Genomic DNA, 23,846 nt, shown 5'->3' with positions numbered 1-23,846 from the left:
TATTCAGAAAAATGAACCAAGTTATCAAATCAATTAATCACAAAAGAAATTAGTAATATTAATCAATGGGTAGTGCTCAATATTAAGGGTGAAGTTACCATGAAGTCCGCTGTGAGCAAACTCGAAAGGCAAGTAATTTGTTAATGTTTTTCGTTTTGACGCCACGGTGAATGATGTCAAAAATTGTAAATTATATTTTCTAAAGCTTGGTCTCAACGTATTTCTTTTTGTTTTTCAAAGTTTTAAACCGATCACATCTTACTAACTCTATTGAAAATTACATCCTCCTCATCATGATACCAAAACATTTTGACGTGAATTTAACATAAAATATCTACGTGAAAAGAACACTAAGCCCAACCCTACCAATACATGAAAGATTAAAGTATGGCAACAGATTCATAGCGTTTGAAATATCATACAATATTCATGGGAAATCAAATAAACAAGGTGAAAGCAATGACAGTTGCGCCAATTGAATGCCGACGTGTATAGCCAATCACAAATCAAAACCTGTTACTTATTGGAGGGTTGCATTGCTCCGAGTACTAACTTTACATTTATACTTTTATATTTTAATTTAAAAATTAGTGGAATACCTCATTAATCCTTCACATATTTAATAATTTTTGTTTTTTTAAACATTCACTATTATTTTATAAAAAATATGTGTAAACCTCGTCAATAATAAAGTATGGACATCACCAATTATTCTTTTGTTTACATGAGAGATAAACGTAGTAGAGTGTTGATTTTATTTGTGTAAGAATTTAAAATTTTGAGTAATTAAAGTAGATTGGTGTCTTATTAATGAGACTGACTTATTTTAATAATAAAGGTTTTGTAATATAAACAGAAGTTTACACCACTGTTATTATTTAAAACACAAATCATTTCTTTAAAAAAATTTCTCTTGAGTTCTATACTTTTTCTTTATCTTTTCTAACTTCTGAGTCATCTCTTTGACCATCAAGAGATGCCTAAATGACCACAATAGTGATGTCTAGGTTTCTACCTGATCAATTTTTTCTATAGAAAGTAAGTTTCGACTTCTTTTTTCCTTTCGTTGTTCTGTTCTAAATTTTATAGTTTCTAGAGTTGACGCATGTGTTCACCCTTATCTATTCCTCCTTCTTTGTCAATAAATCGTCCTAATGATCTATTCTGATATCAATTCTGAGGTTTATAGGCATTCTTAGGGTTCCTTGAGCTTGAAACAAGGGTTTGACGTGTATAAAACTTGGTAGCTTCGGTGTAAGGTGAGGGAAGCTAATGTTATTTTCTAATTTAATTATTAAGTACAAAATGATATTTGAAGTTTATGAAATTGATGCATGTTGTGGATTGTGTTGAAAATGATGATGAATTGGTTGAATGAGTGTAATTTGTTGAGTATGTGTGGAGTTGATTAGTTGTCATGAATGATGTTGTTGTAATGTTGTATTGATGATTGAAATTAACTAAAATGGTTAAAGGGTGGTGAGTATCAAAGTATATGGTTTGGTATTTGAAATTAATGTCTTAATAGGCAAAATTGTAATATAGTGGTTGGAGTGAGTAATCTGATATTTCAAGTCTGTTTTCATGTCAATTAAAACATTTTAGAGTTGTGATGTGTTAAAATCTGGTTTGGAAATAATTAATAGATAGTTGGTGATATTTTGGTATTTTGAGGGTTTGGACTAGTGAGATTTTGAATCAATGGTTTTGTGTTCAAATGGAAGTTTTGGGTGTGTTAGTGAGTCATTTATGACTTGTTAGAGTTATTAAATTACTTAAAAATGAGCTAGAATAAATAGAATGTGATTTTAGTCTAGAATTTAGAGGTTTTTGAATTGATGTCTTCTTATAAATAGTTGATTATTAGTGTGAGATTTGTTATACACTTTTGTTTAAGTCTAAAATAGTTTATATCCAATCTAGAAGTGTTAGAAATTAGTAAAAGTGGCCAGAAGAATATTCGCGAGTATTTTAAAATCCACGGATACCCACAAATATTTAAAAACATATATTTTTATAAATTATTAAAATAAAATTTAAATAAAATTAAAAAAATATATATAATATAAATTAAATTAAGACTTAATTGCTTATTTTGTCCATAATTTTATTGAATTGTGTCAATTAGGTTCAACCTTTGAAAAGAGTGTTAAATACGTCCTTAGTAAATTTTGCGTCGATGAAGTCTCTTCCGTTAAATAGAAACAAACAGAGTGAATGGATTGATTATATGGTAGAAGACAGTGCTAACATGTCATCTTTTAGGTGTATTCCTGGTGACGCGTTAGTGAATGGCGTAGAGATGGAATTTAGGAGTGCACTTGGTATTTTCTAGGCTAGACCCAAGCCCTCTTTTCTTTCTCTTCAAATTAGAAGGCACTAGGGTTTCTTTTTTTCTTTTTCAGAAATGAAGGTCTCTTCTCCACCTACTCTGCCCTTTGCATGACAACTGTCGTCGTGCCTTTATCTGGCAAACCAAAATTGTCGTTGGCGGCACCGATCAACGCTAGAGACACCGCCAGCCACTACGATGTTCCTCCCTCTGTGCGCGTGTGAGGTAAGCTCTGACACCGTGAAGCATCGCCAGCGACTCTGTTGCTTGTGCCTCCGTCGCTCGTTATCGCAACAACTTGGACTGACAATGTTGCCGATGCCGTCAAAAATGCTTTCCCGCGGAAGTCACCGCCGCGGCCAAGCCAGGGCTGTCGCTCCTCCTCATCGGTAGAGAGTGCCACCGCGGAATACCATCTTAGTCCTCTCTCGTGCAAAACCAGCCATCGTGACGATCATCAAGCTCGGCTAGAGATACTGCCACCGTCCTTTGCGACAGTTCAACCTTTTCGTTTTCCCCTCTTGTGCGTGATAGAGGAGTTCATCTACTTCTATTCGAAGCTGAAAATCACTATCAAGGATTACTTTTCTTCTTTTTTCGGTGTTTCTCTATATTTTGGTTGTGTTTGAATGTGTAGGTGATTGTATGAGGATGATGGAGATTTTCTAGGGTATGAGTGAAGGCGATGATATTGTTGGGTCATGAATATGAGTGTTACTGGGAGTGATGAATAAGGTTGATGAATCTGTTGCTAAGAGCAAGAATGAGTAGTTTTTTTTTTCCGGCAAAGAAAGTGAGAAAAGATGAAATAATGGAAGAATTAAGACAATGGTGCGTCAAGGGTGAGTTACTTTCCACGTCAACCCCTAATTCACTAACACATCAGCACAAATACACCTACAAAATAACACGTTAACATTGTCTTATGACATATCATCAATCCATTAACTCCGTTTGTTTCCATCCAACGGAAGGGACTTCGTTGATACAAAATTTACGAAATGAGGACGCATTTGACACTCTTTTCAAAGGTCATACCTAATTGATACACTTGAACAAAACTAGGAACAAAATAAACAATTAAGCCTTAAATTAAATATAAATTAAAATTTAATTTTAATTAAATTTAACCTTATAATAATGTTAATTTTAATTAAATTTAACTTAATAAAATATAAATTAAATTTTCATTTTTATTTTTTGCTTGTAGCGGATATCTGCGGGTATGGATAATGTAATACTCACACCTGACTAGTTTATAAGCAGGTATTAAAGTACCCGCAACCCGTGGATAGTAAATATCCGCAAGTACCAAATATCCGTCGCGGATTTTATCTCCGGATATCCATGGACGCATATTTTTTTGCCATCCCTAGTCATGGGTGGTCTAAAAGTGCTAATTTTGTAATTTTAATGCAGTAGAATTATGCAATCCAGCTGGGCGAGTAAAATTGACTAGCTGGGCGAGTATACGGGAGTTTTGGTAGTGAGTTCCACTAGCTGAGCGAGCCAGCTCGCTTAACTTGGGGAGCTTGCATTTTTGGCTCTTGCTAAGCGAGTAGAATTAGCTAGCAGGGTGAGTATTTGGAATTTGTGACAGATTTGAAGTGCCTGAGCGAGCCAGCTCACTTAGCTTAGGGAACTTGCTATTTTGGCTCTAGTTGGACGAGCAAATTATATTCTTTATTGTGACTATTTGTTAGATCACTAAATGGATAGAGATCGAACCCTTAACTATAATAAATACACATAAGTAAAAAGAAGTGTATTTCAATATTTATTTGTTATAATATTGATAAGTGTGTTTTGCTATATGTTGGTTAAATTACTAATAAGTGTATTTCAATCTTAATGATTATTTGAAAATAACACATCTAGTTGGATAATTCATTCAAATAAGTTATTAAGTTACATTTAGTTAAATAATTGACTTAATTAGCTTACTGCAATTACACATTACTAAAATAATTCATTCAACTAAATTATCAAGTTGTATTTAATTAGATAGTTCGTTTGACTAAATTGACAAGTTATATCTAATGTGATAATTTAACTAGCTAAGTTAATAAGTTAGGTAAAATCATTAATAAGTACAATTTGATATTAAAACATCGAAACTTAATTTTTGTCACCTTTTTTTAATGACAAGCTTCAACGTTATATATTGTGTAATAATTCCTTTAGGACAATTTTTTTTATAGATTCATCGAATGCATTCTAACATATACTTTGATTGAATCACCTAAACTAGCCCCTGTATTATGGTCCACAGCCAAGGCCCAACAATGATAAGCAACCATTCTCAATGTAACAATTGTGAAACATTGAATATAACTATATACAATCTCAATCATTATTATGAACTTAATATTGATAATTATTCTAGCTTTCCTCAATTGGATCGGATGTCATTTATCCATTCATTCTAACTACATAATGGTTCAAACAGTATAATATTGCCTTATTTGGTGATATATGAAGAGAAAAATCACCTGTATAGTAAAGTATAGATCATTGTTCCGATTTTGTGTGTAATTAAGTTATACCAAAACAAGGTTCTATGTGATGTTACAATCTAAACTAACAGTTTGATATATTCTCAGTACATTTAATGTTTATCATAGAAATGTGAAATTGAAAGATGTCATGTAAAAAGGAAAAAATGTCATAGCAATTAGTAAGTTTTATTGAATACGAACATGCTTCATCTCTTGTCATTTTTTATCTCGAAGGCCTCCATGATTCACTGTGGGAAGAAAAGTCTTGCATTTAATGATATTTTTAATGGTATGCTTCAAAAATAAAAGAAGCAATGATGCATGTATATGGACAGGACATTCATTGGGCCCAAAATTATGGTAGCCCATCATATGAAAACTGAAGTGATTGGTCTGCCAATGAAGAAGGGATGCTCTTTTACCCGTGACAATTAAAGTGGAGAATGTTGTTCAGCAATAAAAAAGGGAAGAATGTCCCCTTCTTAATTCTCCCTCAATAGTCCAAAATATCATTCTGCAGTTAAAAAACACATTACAGACTTTCAAGAACCATTATTATAAGATAGCTACTGTAACAATTTAATCCAGACAAAACATATATATATAGTATTCGTCAAGTGTTTCACATGTTTTCAAAACTCTAAAAATGTAACTTTTTCTTGCATTTACATTTGTTTAGAAAGTAAGGTGTCGTTTACTCTCTTGCTACCAAAGAAGAAGAACACGGACCTACATGTTTAGCAGAAGGAAAAAGCGAAGACTGGCCTTGTTCTTCTCAATAAACATATCAATTTCTAAAATCACGAATGACAGAGATCAAACATTGAGCATGGACGAAGACACTTAAAGCATGAACATTTGGTGTTCACCACTATGTATATATAAATACAGCTGGTATTTCTGAAAGTTAAATTATCATTTTAGCATTTATAATTGGTTAAAAAAACAGCCAAAAATTTGATGCTATGTATATTAAATTGGAAAGTTACAGTCAGAGATTCTAAACTAAATTAAGTAAAAAAATATCTAGATCGTTTTTACCGTATTGGGAATACAGACCGCAAAACAGAGGCAGTGAGTGACCCACTTCTTGTGGCACTGAACTGGCGTTAATAAATAACAATAATAGCATTTGAATAGTAGTAAAGTGGTAATAAAAATAATAAAGAAAATAAAAAGAAAAATAATAATAGTCCTATTATTATTAGCAGATGCAAAGAGCACATTGGTGTTTTTTTGGTGTTATGATGTGTGCGAGTTACTTTGGAAGTACAAAAGATTCTAGCATTATAATCCGAGGGCCATTAATGAATGTTGAGAAACAGTGGAACAGAAACCCTGCAACGTTACCACTAGCATTTATATTTATCATCAACGTTACGTTTGGGCATTTAAAAAGAGAGAAAGAGAAAAAGAAATAGTAAAAAGGAAGAGAGAGTTGAGACGTTACTGTAGAATGATGCAAGGAGAGAAGGATGTCGAAACGGCAAGTCCCGGAGGACAAGAGAAACGACAAACAGATCGCTGTGTCGCATATTCGCAATTGGACAGACTGAGCTGAATCCAAAACCATAACTCGATTTCAGAGCCCAAAACTCACCGCCGAATCAACTCGTTTCATTCCGATGCTCACGCTTATGCTCCTTGCATTGCTACCTATCTCTGGATTTTGATTTTCCCATTCTGCCCCTGCCGGGAATCTCCTACTCCCGCCCTCCAGCGCCATCGCCCTCGCCGTTCTCGGCGGAGGCTATCTATGTGTAGCAAGATTACAACGCTCTGGATCCTGGCTTCGGGGCTGGTCCTGGGTGCGGGATAAGGTCACTGAGTGGGAGAGTGCGATGCTGGTACCCGGGATTTTAGGGTTTCAGGGTTTGGTGTATGTCGTGTTGGCGTTGGGCTTTGCGGTGATTCGGCACGTCTGGAGGAATGCGGAGGCCAAGAGGGAGGAGGTCATGATGATGAGGTCGCCGGAGGATGCTGGCGTGGAGGACATGGAGGTTTCTGCCGCGGTCGCGCCGTCGCCTGTGGAGTACTCTTCGCCGGTTCCGGTGAATGCTTCTCGGTGGTACCAATGCGCGGTGTGTTATGCGCCTACCACCATGCGGTGTGCTCGCTGCAAGGCCGTGAGATATTGGTTAGTTTTTCTTCTTCGTGATTATATTTTGGAACTGCTGTGCTGTGTTATTACAATTGAGTGATTAAGCTTAGAGGTTGAAGAAATGGATAGGGATCGTGGAGAGGGATTACTTGGTTGCCGTTGATAAGAAAGCTCTTCTTGTGTTGCTCTTTGTTTGAAAGGGATTATTAGGGTTGGGGTTGGGGGTTGATGAATTTTTTCATTTTGTGCTTTGGTTTCAAGGGGCATTGAGATTATGTTTGTTCATTAGTTTGGAAAAAGCTTTATTGTAGGATTGGGACTTGAGTTCAATGTTATTGGTTGCTTTGCATGTTGTCTTATGTCTAATTTGGCTTGTTTTCTCACTTCTGTTCAAGTAATTTCATGATTGAATACTCGTTTAGAAGAGAGAAACCATGCCGATTCTACTTGATGATGTGGAAGCCATCCGCGTGTTTGGTATCTTGTTACCCGGTCATAGACATGCAGCATCAAGTAGAATACGTTATTGTGAGCAATTTGACGTGAATTTATGGTACAACGAGAGTCGTCAAATAAGATCCAAACATGCACTGGAATTATTTGGTTTTCACTTATATAATGACAAACCACATCCCCTTTGTTGGATCAAATATGCCATAAGGTGTTTGCATTGCCTCTGATGTTAGGAGCTATTGTTCTTTCTTTCCCTTTTGCTTGATGACCAAAAGAAAAATAATAATGAATGTATCGAGGGGGGTTGCTTTGCTTTTTTTTTAAATTTTTTTCTCTTTTGTATTTGAAATTGAAAGAGCTTGAATTGTCATCTTTATAGTGAGAAGTTTTACTAATGATTTGTCGTAGTTGCTTTCCTAAAACTGTGTTTTATTTTGCTTGTGTGTCGTCTTGGTTCAGTGACATGTCTCTCAAGTCATCATTTCATTCTCTTAATATATTACAGTGGTTGTTATTCATTCTCATTAACATACTTTCTTGTAGTTCGGGTAAGTGTCAAATTAGTCACTGGAGGCAAGGTCACAAGGATGAATGTTGTCCTCCTCCCACTACCACCATGGAAATCAATGACGAAAATATTTCTTACAGGGCATCCGCGTCCAGAACTGAGTCTGGTCATCATGGTACTGGTTTTTTATTACAAATCTCGTTAAATTATCTCATGCATATATGGTTTATAATTTGGCTAGATTTGCTGCAGAAATTAAAGGAATACATGCTGATATCTCATCTTCCAATGACTCGTATTCCAGTCTTGATCCTTCTGTTGGTGCAAGAAAATCATTCGATGATAACTATTACAACAGATTTCCAAACCCTGTCTGCAATGATACTACTGCTGATACTAGTGCTGGTTCCGCTCATAACAAAGATTCAACAGTGAACATGAAATGTTCTGTGAATATTGAAGTTAAGGATTCTAATGCAATTAAAAGAACCAAGACAAATCCTATTAACACTAATGATGAGACTCGATTGAAATCAAAAGTTCCCAAAACTAAATCTGACATATCTCATGATGAGGCAGCAAATTTTGGTAGCCATGAACGCAGAAGAAAAGTTGCAATTCTTGAAAAATCAGGAACAGATACCTCTAAATTCAAAACTGTGCCTTACTTGAGTGGCTCTACTAAATATGCTGTAATAGATGATGTAGAAGAAGAATCACATTTGTCAAAATACAGAGAAGCACGAAGATTGTCATCTAGTTCTCGTGATCGACCATCTTCAACTACCAAGGGAGATTTTCTTTCACAGTCCAAGTGTGTGAAAACTGACGATTGTCATACTTTATCAACAAAAGTTAGTGCTATTCCAAATCTGCCACAAAACGTACGCAGTGGCTTGAAAACATCAATGCAGAAAGTTGTCCAGCAGTTTAGAAGCTCAAAAGATTCAAGATCTTCTGAAAATGAGGTTGAAATATTTTGACTTATTTGCATAGCTTAGAAATAACTATTATTATTATTATTATTATTTTAAATAATAACTTTGTCTTCGTTGATTTTAAAATTGTATATTTTTGGCAGATGGGCTTTCCTTATGAACTCTTTGTAGAACTTTACTGTTATGACAAGATGAAGCTACTCCCCTTTGGCCTTACAAACTGTGGGAACAGGTATTTTTTGGTCTTCAGCTCTTGTTTCTCTGTTGTGTTTCATTAGTTCAAGGGAGGCACAGCCAGTGTTTGTTTGTGTAGCTTTTTTCTATTCAACATTTATTACCTTGCTAATTGAAATGCTTCATCCTGCAGTTGTTACGCAAATGCTGTTCTCCAGTGCTTGGCATATACTCGGCCTTTGACTTCATATCTTTTTCAAGGGTTCCATTCAAAACGATGCAAGTTCCTCTTAATAATATTGTCACGATTTAACTTGTCCAATTATCAGGATCTTGTAATTAATTTGATATTCATAATGCTTTCACTAGGTCAAAAGAAGGGATGGTGCTTTACATGTGAGTTTGAACATCTAATTCAGAAGGCAAAAGAAGGGATTTCTCCACTTTCCCCAATTGGGATATTGTCTAAGATACACAAGATTGGAAGCCATCTTGGGCATGGGAGGGAAGAAGACGCACATGAGTTTTTAAGGTGAGGAAAATAATTTTGCTTAAGCTGTGAACAATTTATACCTCAAGTTGTCTACACGATTAATTGCTCAACTGGGCAGGTGTGCAGTTGATACAATGCAATCTGTTTGCCTCAAGGAAGCCAGTGTTTCTAGTCCATTGGCAGAAGAAACAACTCTAGTTGGTTACACTTTTGGAGGTTATCTTCGATCAAAGGTTGTTACAACTAAAAAGATCTATTTTTTATTAGGTTGACATGTTTCAACTTTTACAGAGTTTGAAGAAGATCTAAAAATTAAAATATATTTGATGTTAATTGCAGATAAAGTGCTTACGATGCCTGGGAAAATCTGAGAGGTATGAGAGAATGATGGATCTTACTGTTGAAATTGATGGTGATATTGGAACTTTAGAAGAGGCCCTGGGACAATTTACTGCACCTGAAATCTTGGATAAAGATAACAAGTATAATTGCAGCAGGTTTGTTATTATTTCCATTTTCACATTTATTCCAATTCCATTCTGGCCTATTATAATGTTCCTGTGCTTGCTTTTCTTTTCTTTCCTTTTTCCTTAGCAAATATAATTGCTTGTATTATTGTTAAGTTGTGTGGCAATTTAATTTTGTTTATATTCTCTGATGGTACATCATAGATTTAAATTTGACTACTATTACTTAATCTATCTTTTGAGGTTAAAATTCATGATAAAATCTTCAAAATTCAGATTCTGAGCTTTTAACTAACGTGTTAAATTCCCAAACTGAATGAGAAATTACTGTAGTTTTAATTTGGTAATTCATCCATTGTTGTACAAAGTGATAAACAAAGCTTTATGCAGCTTCAAAAGTCATAGAAAGAAAGGTTCTAAACCTGTTGGAAGGTTAAATTTAGGATTTTATTGAGAGAGCATTAAACTTACTGAAACAATTAAAAATTTATCAGAAGGCTTAGAAATGTGTAAGTGTTTTTCAGAATTGAATACTAAATACATTATAGTATAGCCGCCATTCTGAAATTTTTTTATATAGTCTATATAAATTCTCAAAAAGTGAGGCGGATAATAATAATAATAATGCACTGAGAAAAAAGAGGCAGAGAAATCAGTTCCTGGTGAAAAGAAAACACTGACATAAAGTGATAAACCAATTGCCAGAGAAGGGAAACTATTCTCCAAAGTGCTGGGTGGGGAGAGTTGTACACGTAAGTGCTGGTTGAGTTGAGATATAAAATGAGAAATAGAAGTCTTTTGATTGATTTTCAGGCTGCTATTTCACATGTGAAAGTTTCTATACTGAACTGTCTTCTACTACAATCCCTGTAGCAGCCAGGGTCCACTCAGCTACCCTCTGTAGTTTCTATTTAAAATCCTGAATCTACTAATGGCGTTCTGGGTTTTTGTCTGTCAAACTGATTTAAATGACTCATCTTTAGATGAATTTTACAATCCTCTCTAAAGGAATGCTACTTTTGCAAGAAAACTGAGAAGCTTCCACACCATACTTTGTGGAGTGTGTGGTAGAAGAATTGTGGGACCTTGTGGTTAGACTTAACTATGATGTAGTTTGTTTGATGATTTTCTTGCTTCAATTTAGGAACATATCTAGATTTTTTGTTCAGCTAATTTGCTTTCATTGAACTATATATGCAATTATAGTCATGGTTTAAACTCAAGATTCTAATTAGATTGGGTAGGGTGAACATCAGTTACTCAGTTCATAATATCCTCCATTCCTACCCAAAATGTAAAAAAGTATAGTTATATATGCATTTGCATAAAAAAATATAAAGAAAAAAAAAACACACTCAATGACAGCATTAAACAAACTTAAATTGAAAAATCACAATCATAACAAGTTGTTATATCCAAATATAATTTTATATTAGTCCAAAATTATTAAGACAACAAAGAAGGGAGCATAGACTGAGAGTGAGAAAAGGCACAGTGGATAATAGAAGGTAGAGACTAAGCGAGAGAAGAAACTGAGTACAGAATCAGCCGTTTGCACTTTGTACAGCCAAAGGGTGGGCAGCATGGTGGTGGCAGCACTGAGTGAAGATGGTCCGTTGCAGTTGGCAGCATGAGAAAGAAGTTTGAAAGTTGTTTGTTGCTGATGAAGTGAGACTAGGAGAGTCCAAGAGTGGATCACAAACAAAGAAAAAAGATATTAGGGATTTTTGAAACTGGGTGAAAGAGATCCCATGAGTTCACAATGAAGAATCGTGGTTCCCGTGTGGTCCTGCTTGCTGACAATTTGATAGGCCCTGGTTAGTTTACAAAAGGCGGGAAAGAGTGTAATAACATAACTGTCTTAACAGTTATGAGAGGGGGCGGGAAAAGGTTGTATAAATAGCCTCTGTTTGACAGAGGGAGGGGGTTGAGGGGGTTGTTGACTGTTGATGTAAAGAACAGGTTCAGTGAACCTTGTGAGGGAGGTTATGCTCCCAGTCTATTCTTTGTACAGACCCATTCTTTGAGTAATAATACAGTTCTTTCATTCATCTTCAGGCTGTTCTGAGTGATTGTGAGTGAGTTCAGTTAGGTTCAATACTTAGGAACCTAACACAATTCCTGCAAACAATTCACCTCACCAAGGTTAAAGAGTGGAGCTGTTGCTGTTTGCCGCAACAGAGAGAAAATTGAGGTTTGTTGGTTGCAGATAATGAAGTGAGAATGGGAGGGGGATCATAAAGGGATCTGACCTAGAGTTTGGGTCCTTGTCTTGCTGGGAATTGACAGTTGTGTGAGTTCACAATGAATGTGATCCCACTGTGGTCCTGCTTGCCAACGATCCCTGTGAACAATCCTGCATGTGCCAGGGTCTAAGAGTGGGGTGGTTGCAGTTGGCTGCAGCAGAGAAGTTTGAGGGTTGTTGGTTGCAGGTGAAGTGGGAGAGTCCAAAAGTGGATCACAAATGAAGAGAAAGGAAAAATTTGGTTAGAGGGATCCAACCCATAGTCTGGGCGTTTTCCTCGATGAGAATTGACGATCCCATGAGTTCACAACAATGATAGTAATCCGACTGTGGTTCTGCTTGCCTACGATTTCTGTTACTCAGAATGCCAGGTTTCCCTCTTCTCGTAGGATCATCCAATCAAAACTTACTAGGTTATCAGAACCTAGCTACTAAGCACAATGCAAAGTCTGTCATCTGGATTTTTTTTATTCCTGTTTTATGTAGACTGAAGTAGTACTACAAATGTCATGCAGTTTACAGGCACAAAACTGGTATTTTGAGGGTTACTTTTCCTTTCCTGTGTGGGACGCATTCTCAATATTAAATCACTGAATTTGTTTATTTCTTGCTGTACAGGTGTAAAACATATGAGAAAGCACGAAAGAAGTTGACCGTATTGGAGGCACCAAATATTCTTACAATTGTATTAAAACGATTTCAGGTACCTCCAGTACTGATTTGGAAGTTTTACATGTCATCTAGTTACTTTGCTCTATATGCTATTTTACTTCTATATTTTGTATCTAATGCATATTCTGATTCTACTTTGGCAGTCTGGTAACTTCGAGAAGTTGAACAAGTCGGTTCAGTTCCCTGAAGTCCTGAATATGGCTCCCTATATGAGCGGAACAAAGGATAAGTCTCCATTATACAGCCTGTATGCAGTGGTTGTCCATTTGGATATCATGAATGCAGCATTTTCAGGCCATTATGTCTGTTATGTGAAGAACATTCAGGGGGAATGGTTCAGGACTGATGACAGCAGGGTGACTGTTTTTATTCTGATTTACCTTTTCTGTGTCTGATGCCTTCAACCCCTCTCCCCACCTTCCAAAAAACTTATGCAAATGATGCTATCATTTGATTTTTTGGCTTTGATTTTCATACGTGCTTACTTTTTCATAGAAAGGTACTCATGTCTCATCATCAATATATGAAGAATCAAATTTTAAAAAAAGAGACTAAAATTAGGATGTTTTTGAATTTTTTTTTTCTGAAGTGTTTTCAACATGAGAACTAGTCTGTATTTGAGAAAAAAATTGCTGTGGGAAGCAGCTTCCAGTTCTTATAATTAATAATATTAAGTTTTAAATTTGAAGCATGTCATAGTACAAAGTTATTAGGGTTTTGTCAATGGCTAATAAGTTATTTATTAAAACTCTTTTTTGTATTGTTGAGTGTCAGGTTCATCAAAGAATAGTATAAATTCTTCTTTGAAGTTATTACTGCCTTTTGTTTCTCAAATTTTAAGGAAATACCTAAACCTTTCTTGAAAAATATCTATGAAAATACAATTTGAATTTGATTTCTTAAACTTGTGTTATCAATATTTTACGATTGTAAAAGTGATGGCAATATCAATCTGCACAATATATTTATTAGGTGAGTTTCTTCTGTATGTAAACTGAGGATGCAATCTGTGCTTCTATTTAGGTAGAACCCGTCGAATTGTCAAGAGTCTTATCAGAAAGGGCATACATGCTTCTTTATGCAAGGTAGTAGGCCTGTGGATGTTTATGTATAATTTCTTGCCCAGATATGTTTATTATTTCTGTAGAATATTTCAGCATTAATAATAGCATTGTCTTGTGCTATTTTAAAAACCTTCAGGCACTCTCCTAAGCCACTGGGTTTAGTAAGTAGCACTGCAATATCTTCTGCTGGAAAATTCAAGAGGAGGAACCTGGAAGCCATTCCTGCTACTTCTAAAACGAGATCAAATTCCATGGCTACAAGCGGCAATTCTTCCTATCTGCAGCAGAAGCATGGCAAGCATCCTAACTGGAATGATGTTGATGATTCCTTAAGCAATGATTTTGCATATCCAGAGGAATGGAGATTCCAGTATGGGGGAAGAAATACAATGGTGGATTCTTCTAGTGAAAGCTCACTTTTCAGCTCTTCAGATGCAAGTTCTTGTAGTACTGCGAGTATCAAGGACTCGGCCAGTTCCGCTGACTTCTCGGATTACATATTTGGTGAGGTGGGACCCAATTGGTATAGCCATTATGGGCTTTCATCTAACATGGTGTCATCTTCCTCATATGATAATTTGGATACAGATTTCTTAGTGGATAGTGGTGCAAGTAGAAGGCTCCGGCAGGACACAGAAGATAAAGCAGTTTTATATGCTAACAAAAACAAAAATCACAGTGGCAGTAGGGGAATTGACCTTAAAAGATATATCACTGCTAACCATTATGACAAAAATTCTGGTGTACATGTGAGAAGAACAAGTGGAGATGCATCAGCTCAAACGTTTTATTGAGTTTGAGTTGAGATTTAAGCAATCATCTTGGATATTTTTGGTGTAGTGAAGAAAATCAATATTTCGCTAATCCAAATAGAATGAGGATTCCTGTTCAATGTTCATTCTGTACTCGGATGATTTTATTTATTCATCAGTATATAGAACAACTATAAAATGAGGAAACTAATAAAGGAAAATAAATCGAGTGATAATTCACCGATTATAATCAAGTTTGTGCAGTTAATAATTACTTAGTAATTGTCCTGCGTTGTGATGTGGTTCAAAGTTACTACGAACATATCTTCGTTGGAACGTTACTTTTGTGATCTCTAATTATGCATTTCTCAGGATTTCTTTCCGTATTCAACTGCTCAGGTAATGGCGGCTAGTGATTACTAACATGAGGTTGCTTGCGGCTTACCAACTAGGTTCATGGACAAAATACAAAAGCAATTTCATGTTAATTATTCACATCATTATGTACTTGAGTCTTAGAGTGGTTGCCAGTGCGTTAGGAAATACGTCGCATTCAACAAGTCACGTCCATCCGCAATAGTGAAAACTTGAGGCTTCCATATCCCTTGTCAAACACATTACATATTAACCCGTCACATTATCATATACTTTATATGAAGAGTGGGACATAACATTCGTACACACACTAAATTGTAAAAACTAAATTTTTCTTTCAAGTAATCCTAAACGTGAGAAAGCCATGAGTTTCACAAAGCTCCTAATGTCATTATTATTCTACAACCCTCAAAACCATAAATATTGTTACTAGTCCTTGTTATAGCTCCTAACTGAGTCAACATTCCTCCATCATTAGAAGTCAGAATGAAGAACAGAGATTTAGTGAGTAGAACGGCGCATCTTAAAGGCTGGCTTGTGCATGGCAATCTTCAAAGAGCTCTTGAGCATCCCCATACGATCATTCCCAAGACCTTGCACCCACAACACACTTCTGTTTCTCCCTCCCACACTCACTATCTCAGCCTTCACCACTTTGGTTTTCACTGATCCCATTGCCCTTGATATTGCAGACATCAATCCCATACTATCCTCGCAACTCAATGTGGCCTTCACTAGGTCCTCCTCATTATTACATTTTTCCAACCTCAACCTGTCTGCCCCACTAGGAAACTTAACAACATCCTTTGATGAGCTACCACAACTCTCTTGTTCCACTTTTGATACTTTTTTCTTCAGCTCCTTCACTTGCTTGATAGTCTCTGCCAACACCGATGCCTTGTCCTTCTGATGGTTCATAACAAAATCTAATTCACCATGCTTGTATAAATAAATTAAAAATGACAGAATTGTAATCTGGCAACTTATAAATAGGCCCACAAACATCTTTTTAATCTTCTAAAATATTTCCACAAGCTATTTTTTGTCTCCTCAAATTGTAATGTCTTTATCACGTGACTTTTAAAGGGAATAAGACTAACTGTTTGGAAATTATTTATGAATGAAAAACATATCTGAAATAAATGTAGGAATTTTCAGTTTCACAAGGTTTGATACTTACTTTGATCAAGTTGGGAAGGATAGTTCGGAGGGTTTCATATTGACCATTGATTCTCATTCTACGTCTCTTTTCAGCTTCACTGTGTTTCTTTGCGGCTACAACTTTTATCTCTGTCTTTGATCTTTGCTTCAAGAAACTGGTTTGGTATGTCCTAGAGATGAATGGCTGAGGAAACCCACCTCTTATCATTTGAGCTTCTGAGTTATAGTAACTTCGAAGATGTTTCATGCCCTGTACTAATTATTTCAGTAAACCAAAAGAAAGAAAAACCGATTTTAATTTACCTACAGACAATTTTGAACATGTAATAACTTTGTTACCTGTAGAAGGAAAACCATGGAATTTAACTGATTTTCCCTCCTATGGAAGGTTGTATGCAAAGAGAGCCAAGAAAACAAAAAGATTGCTACAAGTTTTGCCTTTGCTCACAACTTTCTTATAAGAAGAGAATGGATCTTCTTTAATGGTGTAATGGCATGCTCAAAACATATTTTTTCAATTTAATAAGATAATGCAAAAATTTCCTTCTAATAATAGCAAATTAGAAAATAATCACAGCATCATCAGAATTTAAAACAGGTATGATATAAAATTTAATGTTAAGATTCTTAATATCCCACTGTAAGATCCGTGTATCTTTTTGAGTAAATTTATTGCTTTTGAGAAGCATTCAAAGATTTTATAGATTAGGGGAACATTTATTTTCATTTTTTAAATTCAAATAATGTAGCTTTAAAAGTGTGATTTTAAAATATTATTTAAAAATTCACGAAAAAATGTGTATGTTAATTATTTTAAGTGAAAAAGTTACCTAATTATATTTTGAAAGAGAAATTGCACCATTACGTATTAAATAAAAAATATTATTTTCATTTATTAATAGATAAAATTATGTCATTAAGGTCCTGTTCTTTTGAGTGGATTTGAGGGAGTGGATTTGAAGAGATTTGAGAGGATTTGAAGATAAATTTTTTTGTCATTTATTTGAGTGAATTTAAAGGTAAACGAGAGTGAATTTGGAAATAAATTTTTTTAATTTGTCACGTCAATACAATTGTATACTAATTCTTACATATTTTATTTCTTGCACTGAAGAAAATTATTATAGGTTAAAATTACCAAATAAAAAATGGTTAAAAAATTACATATCTTTGTATAGAGTTATAGATAAAAAGAAAAAAAAACTTAATTTCTTTTACAACTTGAAGGACCATGAAACTTGATAAATTTATTCTGCTAATAAATTAACTCCAGTATTAAGTGAACAATCTATATATTAATATAATAACTTGATTTTAAAGAAACTATCCAACTCACTATATGAGTGTATCTGTAACTAGTTATGAGGGTGGTGTGGTTACTTTATTTGCAGCATATTATACTTGACAATGATTCTTGCACTGAAGCATTTGTTAGACTCAAAATCTGAAACGTTGGGTCAGTAAGTCTTTTGCTGTCTTTCTTGCTTTCTCTCTCTTTTGTTATTTCATTTTATTGTGTTTTCTTTTAATTTCAGAATCTTAAAATATTAGGAAATAACCACTTAATAAAATTACTTATTTTATTAAAGAATCAATTATGAAAATTCACAATTAAGAATATTTAATTAAAAAAAATAAAAATAAAGAGAAGATATCTACATATTCCTTTAATACATAACATATGTTGATGATGTATTACAAAAAAATCTTGAAATTATCGATGGATTTTTATCGGCAAATATGTTTTCGTAGGTAAATTTGATTTACCGACAAATTTTATCGACGAATTTCAATTTTTTTTGTTATTGATAGAATCATGACTGACGAATTTTATCAATGGAAAGTTCATCAATAATGCATATTAAATTTATCTGCGAATTTTTTTATTGGTAAATTTGTCGATAATGCATATTACACTGATTAACAAAAAAGTTCATCGATAAATCCGTCGATAAATGATTATTGACAAAAAATTCGTCGATAATTTGACTTACCGATAAAAAAGTTATCAGTAAATCCATCAGTAAAAAGGATAGTAATGAATGTCTCATTTACCTGTGAATTTATTGACGAACGTTTTCGTCGATAATTACATATATATTTTTTCATCGATATTACCGACATCAATTTTACCAACGGACGTTTGAATGCCGATAATATCAATTTTTATTATAGTGTGAGTTATTTTATAATATCATTTTATTATAAATTATAATATACAGTTTACAGTGAGTTGTAAAAGATTTATTAAAGATTTATGTAGTATTCATTTTGTTAATAAAAAAATTATATATTATAAATTTATTTAATTAATATAAAACTTGTACATTTACATTAGAATCGTGTCTAATTTAAGTGTCGTACCTTTAATCTGCATGAAATAATATCTCTACAAACCGAAAATACATATGGTTAAAAAATCCTAACACTAGATAGGAGATAATGGCTTTTTTTTTAAATAATAGAGTAATGTACTTTTAAAGAGTATATTTCATTACGAGCATGAAAAATAACTGGAAATTTTAGTGTATGAGATGTGAATTTGGTTAAATCCCTAAAGTTTTGGTCTTTACATAAGGCCAAAAAATCTAGAGAGGAAAAAACTTATATAATAAAAAAGTATATGACACAAGTTTTCACAATTCGATACTTAACTTCTAGATTATTTTTTAAAGTCAAACTATATTTAAAAATAAAAAATATTTATTTAAAATATTTGCTTCATCTGAATCCAAGTTTAAGGTGGTAGATTACATTGGATTAAGGTTAAATTAAGTTAAGTGAAGACGATGTCTAATAAGTTAAAATGAATCTAAATTATATTTAGTAAGTTGAGATGAATCTAGATTATGTCGAGTTATGTTATAGAACCATATTAAGTTAGTTAAGATAGGTCTAGACTATATCAAATCGAGTCAAATTTAAGTTAAATTGATTTGGGATGAGTTCAATTAAGCTAATACGAAACAAATTAAGTTACTCCAAGTTAAGTAGAGTTAAGATGAGTCTAACTAAGGTCACACCAAGTTGAATTGGACTCAAGTTAGGTCGAGTTGGGCTTTCAACTTGGGCTTAGTTCGAGCCAAATGTTAATCATGCTAAGTTAGATATGGTCCATGTATGTTGAGACAAGTTAGGTCAAGTCTAAATTGAGTAATCTCAAGTATGTTTGAGAGATGAACTCAACTCAAGTTAAACTCATGTTGAGTAATATTGAGTTATTCTTATGTTAGGTTAAGTTAGATTATGCCCATGTTAAATTATGCCCATGTTAGATTTTTATTAGCATAGTCAAGGTGAGTTGAGTTGGACTAAGATCATATCAAGTTGGCCTATTTTAAGTAAAACTGAGTCAAGTTAAGCCTAAACTAATTTGGCTATAGTCCGAAAAGGGTAAAGTTTGTCCAAGTCATGCAAAGCTACCCTAGCCAAGCAAGGTCAAACTAGGCCCAAACAAGTTGGGTTGACCATCCAAATCAAACTGGATTAAACCTATGTCAAGTTAAATTGAATTAGTACGAGTAAGGTCAATAGGAGATTGTGTTGGGTCAAGTGCAAAAGTATGGATTGATCTCTATTAAGCTCATATCAGGTTGGGTTAAATCTAACTTAAATTAGAGTGAGCCATATTAGATCAAGCTCAAGTCAGACATGATTAAGTTGAGTTAACCTCAAACATGTTGAAGTCAAGTTGCCCAACTAATAGATTGAACTTAAATTAAATTGGATCTAAGTTAAAAAATGTATAGTCAAATTAAATTTAAGTCATGTAAAAGTTAGATTATGTTAACCTCAAATGAAGTTAGACCAAGTTAGATCTTTATAAATTGATATTTGAATCTCACCTTTATAATTAAGTTAAAAATAACAAAAACCAACTAAAAATTAATTTATAATTAATATAAAATACATATAATTTAATTTGTAATTTATAATATTTTAAAGAATCTTACTATACAGATATTTAAGAATTAACTAAAATGATAATTTTATAATGAATGAAACTTATAACCTATTCTATTTTATAAAAAAAGTGGAAACTTAGGCGATTTTTTAAAGCACTTATTTAACATATAATAATAAGGAACTTGCTTTTGAAATTGGTAGATAATGTATGTTCATAATTCTATACATTTATGATAATAAAACACATTAATGCAAAGTAAAATTACGATGCAACAATAGGCATATATGTATTTTGTTGATTCAATTGAAGGTTTTGAATAATTTAAACCAAACTACCAATTCATCATCTAAATAATAATAGAACGAACTTGAAGATGTAAATGTTGTTTGGTCTGAATGTATAAAACCTAAACTTCTAAATACTAATACCCATTTATATCGTGGAAATATTGTAACATGCTTTCATGAAATTTGGCGTAATAAGTTATAATAATATTTATCGAAAAGAATTTTTTTTTCTCCTGTTTTTTTTATACTTTATATTTTTATTAATTTATCTATTATTTAGTACACTATAAAAATTAAAACATTAAAAAAATTTAAATATGTTTTTTTAAAATTTAATAGTAGTTATACTAATAAAATTAATATTAATAATATTATTATTCATATAACAAAATTTTTATTATTAATCATATTTATGACATTTTACAATAATAATAACTCTAACTAATATTTTTACAATAAAATTTAAATTAAATAAAAAATACAACTTTACTAATATTATAATTAATTTATTAAGCACTAAACATGAGACTAAAGCCACGAAGACTCCTACAATTTATCTCAGTACAAAAGCATGAGACTTGAGCTACAGAAGAAACCTACCTTGGTACCAAACTTCACATCTGTAACCATGATACCATCATTGAAGCCACACTTTGGAATGTTTATAAAAAAAGATTTGCTCATCTGTTTTAAAGGGACTTCTAAACGTATTTAAAGCTAGACATATTTAGAGAAAGACTTTAGAGAGTTTTTCTCATACACACTTCCTTTGTACTTTAAAGAATATTATTAGAGGGTTAGGGGATGAAATTTCTTCCTTGTATTAAATTCTTCCCATCCATTATGAAGAGCTAAATCTCTTAATTGTTGAAGTGAGATGTAACCCTTTGAAACTCTCTTGTATTTGGTACTATTTGTAATTTGGTCTATACTTGTTAGATCTAAGGTTGTAGCTAACTATAGAGTCTTGACTTTAATGCATGTGATCCATTTAAGTAGTCACTAAGGAATCATATTGAAGTTTAAAAATCTTAGACTCTAAGTGTTAGGAATGAATCTAGAATTATATTCAAAGAAAACTCCTAGGACATGATTACTTGTAACTTCATATTTAATAACAAAGCCATTATAAGAGAGGGACAAAATGGTGGAAAACTTCAACACGTTTTCATTATTTGGAAGTCAATCATTTTCAAATCTAAACTCTTTTACGAAGTATTTTACTCTGTTTTCATATATCGACTCCGTTTTATATTCTATGTCATCCATTTCCAGTTATACTACAAATCACCCAATATACTTGATCCCATGTGTTATTTCTATTTATTGCTTCCATTTCAACATCCATTTCTTTCCTCCCCTTCTCACTTTTAATAGCTTCTTCAAAATGGATTGGATCATCAATTGTAGACATCGCCAAATGAACTTCATTCTTTTCTACGAAAAAGGCTCTTTCCAAACACATAATCCTTCTTCCAATCAAGTTGTTTCCTATTTCTTCCCTTATTGGAGGTTGAAGTAACATCTCCACTCAAAGAATCCAAATAACGCTCTTCTCTTTCACCAACATCAAATGCAGGTTCTCCTATCACTTCATCCAAATTGGGCTCGTCAATTCCATTTTCATGATCATTTCATTCTAATTAACACTTAATTTCTTTCTCATATTTCTAATTCCATTCCCAAAAACTATTTTCATCAAAAAAAATCTCGACTTATGAAAACTTTTTTAGATATTGGATCATATAGCATATATGCTTTAACTTATCACTAACTCTTAACAATACACTGTAAGTAATTTTTATGATTTCAATTAAATGAAAACAGGATCTTGAATTTCACGCTTCTCACTATTCTCACACACATAATAGAAAAGGACTTACCTGGATCCATTGTATAGTTCTTTCCTGTCAATTGTTCTCCCTTCTGTTAGTTCTTTCCTGACATTGTTCTCCCTTCTCTTAGTTCTTTCCTGTCATTGTTCTCCCTTCTCTTAGTTCTTTCCTGTCATTGTTCTCCCTTCTCTTACTCCTCCTCTTTGATGCTTTCTTGATGATATAGAAATTGCCAAAGATATTTTTCTCTATCAAAGTCATAGTTTTTTTTCTTTACTTTTCAAAAAGTTAACGGGTCAACAGAAGTAAAACATTTTTTAACCAATTTTAATAAAATACAAATATGTCCTTTTATTGAAGTGAGAAGAGAGGAATTAATTTTAATAACTCTAAAATAATTCCTATAACTTTTTACCTTATATTCTAATAATCATCACATTAGAATCTTTACATCAAAGTTATACTTTAAATTACATGAACCAATTCTTAAATTAATATAATTTAAGATACACATTCTAGGCTCTTATAATCTAACTTAATTCTCTTTTTATCAGAAATATAAACATGAGAAAGACAACTAAAAATTCGAAAATACTCAACTCACTAGTGCATAAAGGACTTTAGATGTTTGGTATTTTGGGCTTTTAATGTCTGATCTTTGTCAGACGTCTATATGGGTGACATTAATGAGACGTCAGACCCTTTAGTTTAGACCTCTCTATAGACGTCGGACCTATATAGGCCAAACGTCTACATAGACGTTAGACCTATATAGGTCAGACGTCTATATAGACGTCAGACCTATATAGGTCATACGTCTATATAGACGTCTGATCCATACAGGTCAGACGTCTCTGAGGTTGCTCCTGACTCATGGTGATTTGAGTTTACAACTTTATATTTTAGTTGAAGAGAATGTATTGTACATTTTTTTTATTGGATGGTTTTAAAAACGTAGTGGAGGGAATTGGAGGAGTCCAAAACGCAAGAAATCGCCGCCGAAGAACGCCTCCCAAGGACACGAGAATAACTACACCAAAACCCAACGAAAACACATTTTAATCGGTTCAAATTAAAGATAATGCATCAAAGAGTGATGTAATCGGAGTAAAATTAATTTAAAACGGTGTAAAAGTGAGAAAACAAACCTGAAAAGCGTAACCCGTAAAGAGAAAACGCGACGAAGATGATGAACAATGAGTGGGCGTAACGGTTGTCTCGCATTCGCGATGTTTTAATGCCGACATTTAGACGTCGGTTCTCCCAATAACAGATGTCTAAAGTGCTTTAGAAGTCAGAGTGGCGGGATCATACGTCTAAATGGAGTCAAAAAGTGACTTTTTAAATTTCTGGGTTGTGTATTTAGACGTCGGTTCCCCCAATAACAAACGTCTAAAGTGCTTTAGAAATCGGAGTGGCGGGATTAGACGTCTAAATGGAGTCAAAAAGTGACTTTTTAAATTCTTGGACTATGGATTTAGACGTCGATTTCCCCAATAACAGACGTCTAAAGTGCTTTAGAAGTTGGAGTGGCAGGATCAGACGTCTAAATGGAGTCAAAAAGTGACTTTTTAAACTCTTGGG

General features: G+C 33.5%; 2 protein-coding genes across 2 annotated transcripts; one reads left to right on the top strand and one right to left on the bottom strand.

The window, feature by feature from the left end:
* The first annotated feature begins 6,073 nt into the window (after positions 1–6,073).
* Positions 6,074–14,951, top strand: LOC148195944 (ubiquitin carboxyl-terminal hydrolase 17-like). The gene is made up of 12 exons (XM_088094328.1): positions 6,074–6,967; positions 7,928–8,067; positions 8,145–8,860; positions 8,974–9,062; positions 9,198–9,283; positions 9,374–9,536; positions 9,616–9,730; positions 9,837–9,994; positions 12,828–12,912; positions 13,025–13,237; positions 13,905–13,966; positions 14,082–14,951. The coding sequence occupies exons 1-12, from the start codon at positions 6,672–6,674 to the stop codon at positions 14,737–14,739; spliced, it is 2,781 nt and encodes a 926-aa protein (XP_087950454.1). The 5' UTR covers positions 6,074–6,671; the 3' UTR covers positions 14,740–14,951.
* Positions 14,952–15,358: 407 nt separating this feature from the next.
* On the bottom strand, positions 15,359–16,590 carry LOC148195943 (transcription factor bHLH131-like). The gene is made up of 3 exons (XM_088093915.1): positions 16,573–16,590; positions 16,253–16,483; positions 15,359–15,978 (listed from the first exon to the last, which is right to left on the bottom strand). The coding sequence occupies exons 1-3, from the start codon at positions 16,588–16,590 to the stop codon at positions 15,574–15,576; spliced, it is 654 nt and encodes a 217-aa protein (XP_087950041.1). The 3' UTR covers positions 15,359–15,573.
* Between the last annotated feature and the right edge of the window lie 7,256 nt (positions 16,591–23,846).

The sequence above is a fragment of the Vigna umbellata genome, chromosome 7 (assembly GCF_029865625.1).
Source record: "Vigna umbellata cultivar VRB3 chromosome 7, Vumbellata_1.0, whole genome shotgun sequence".
Classification (NCBI taxonomy): Eukaryota; Viridiplantae; Streptophyta; class Magnoliopsida; order Fabales; family Fabaceae; genus Vigna; species Vigna umbellata.
Note: the sequence above shows the minus strand (reverse complement) of the source record. Positions and strands in the feature narration are given on the sequence as shown.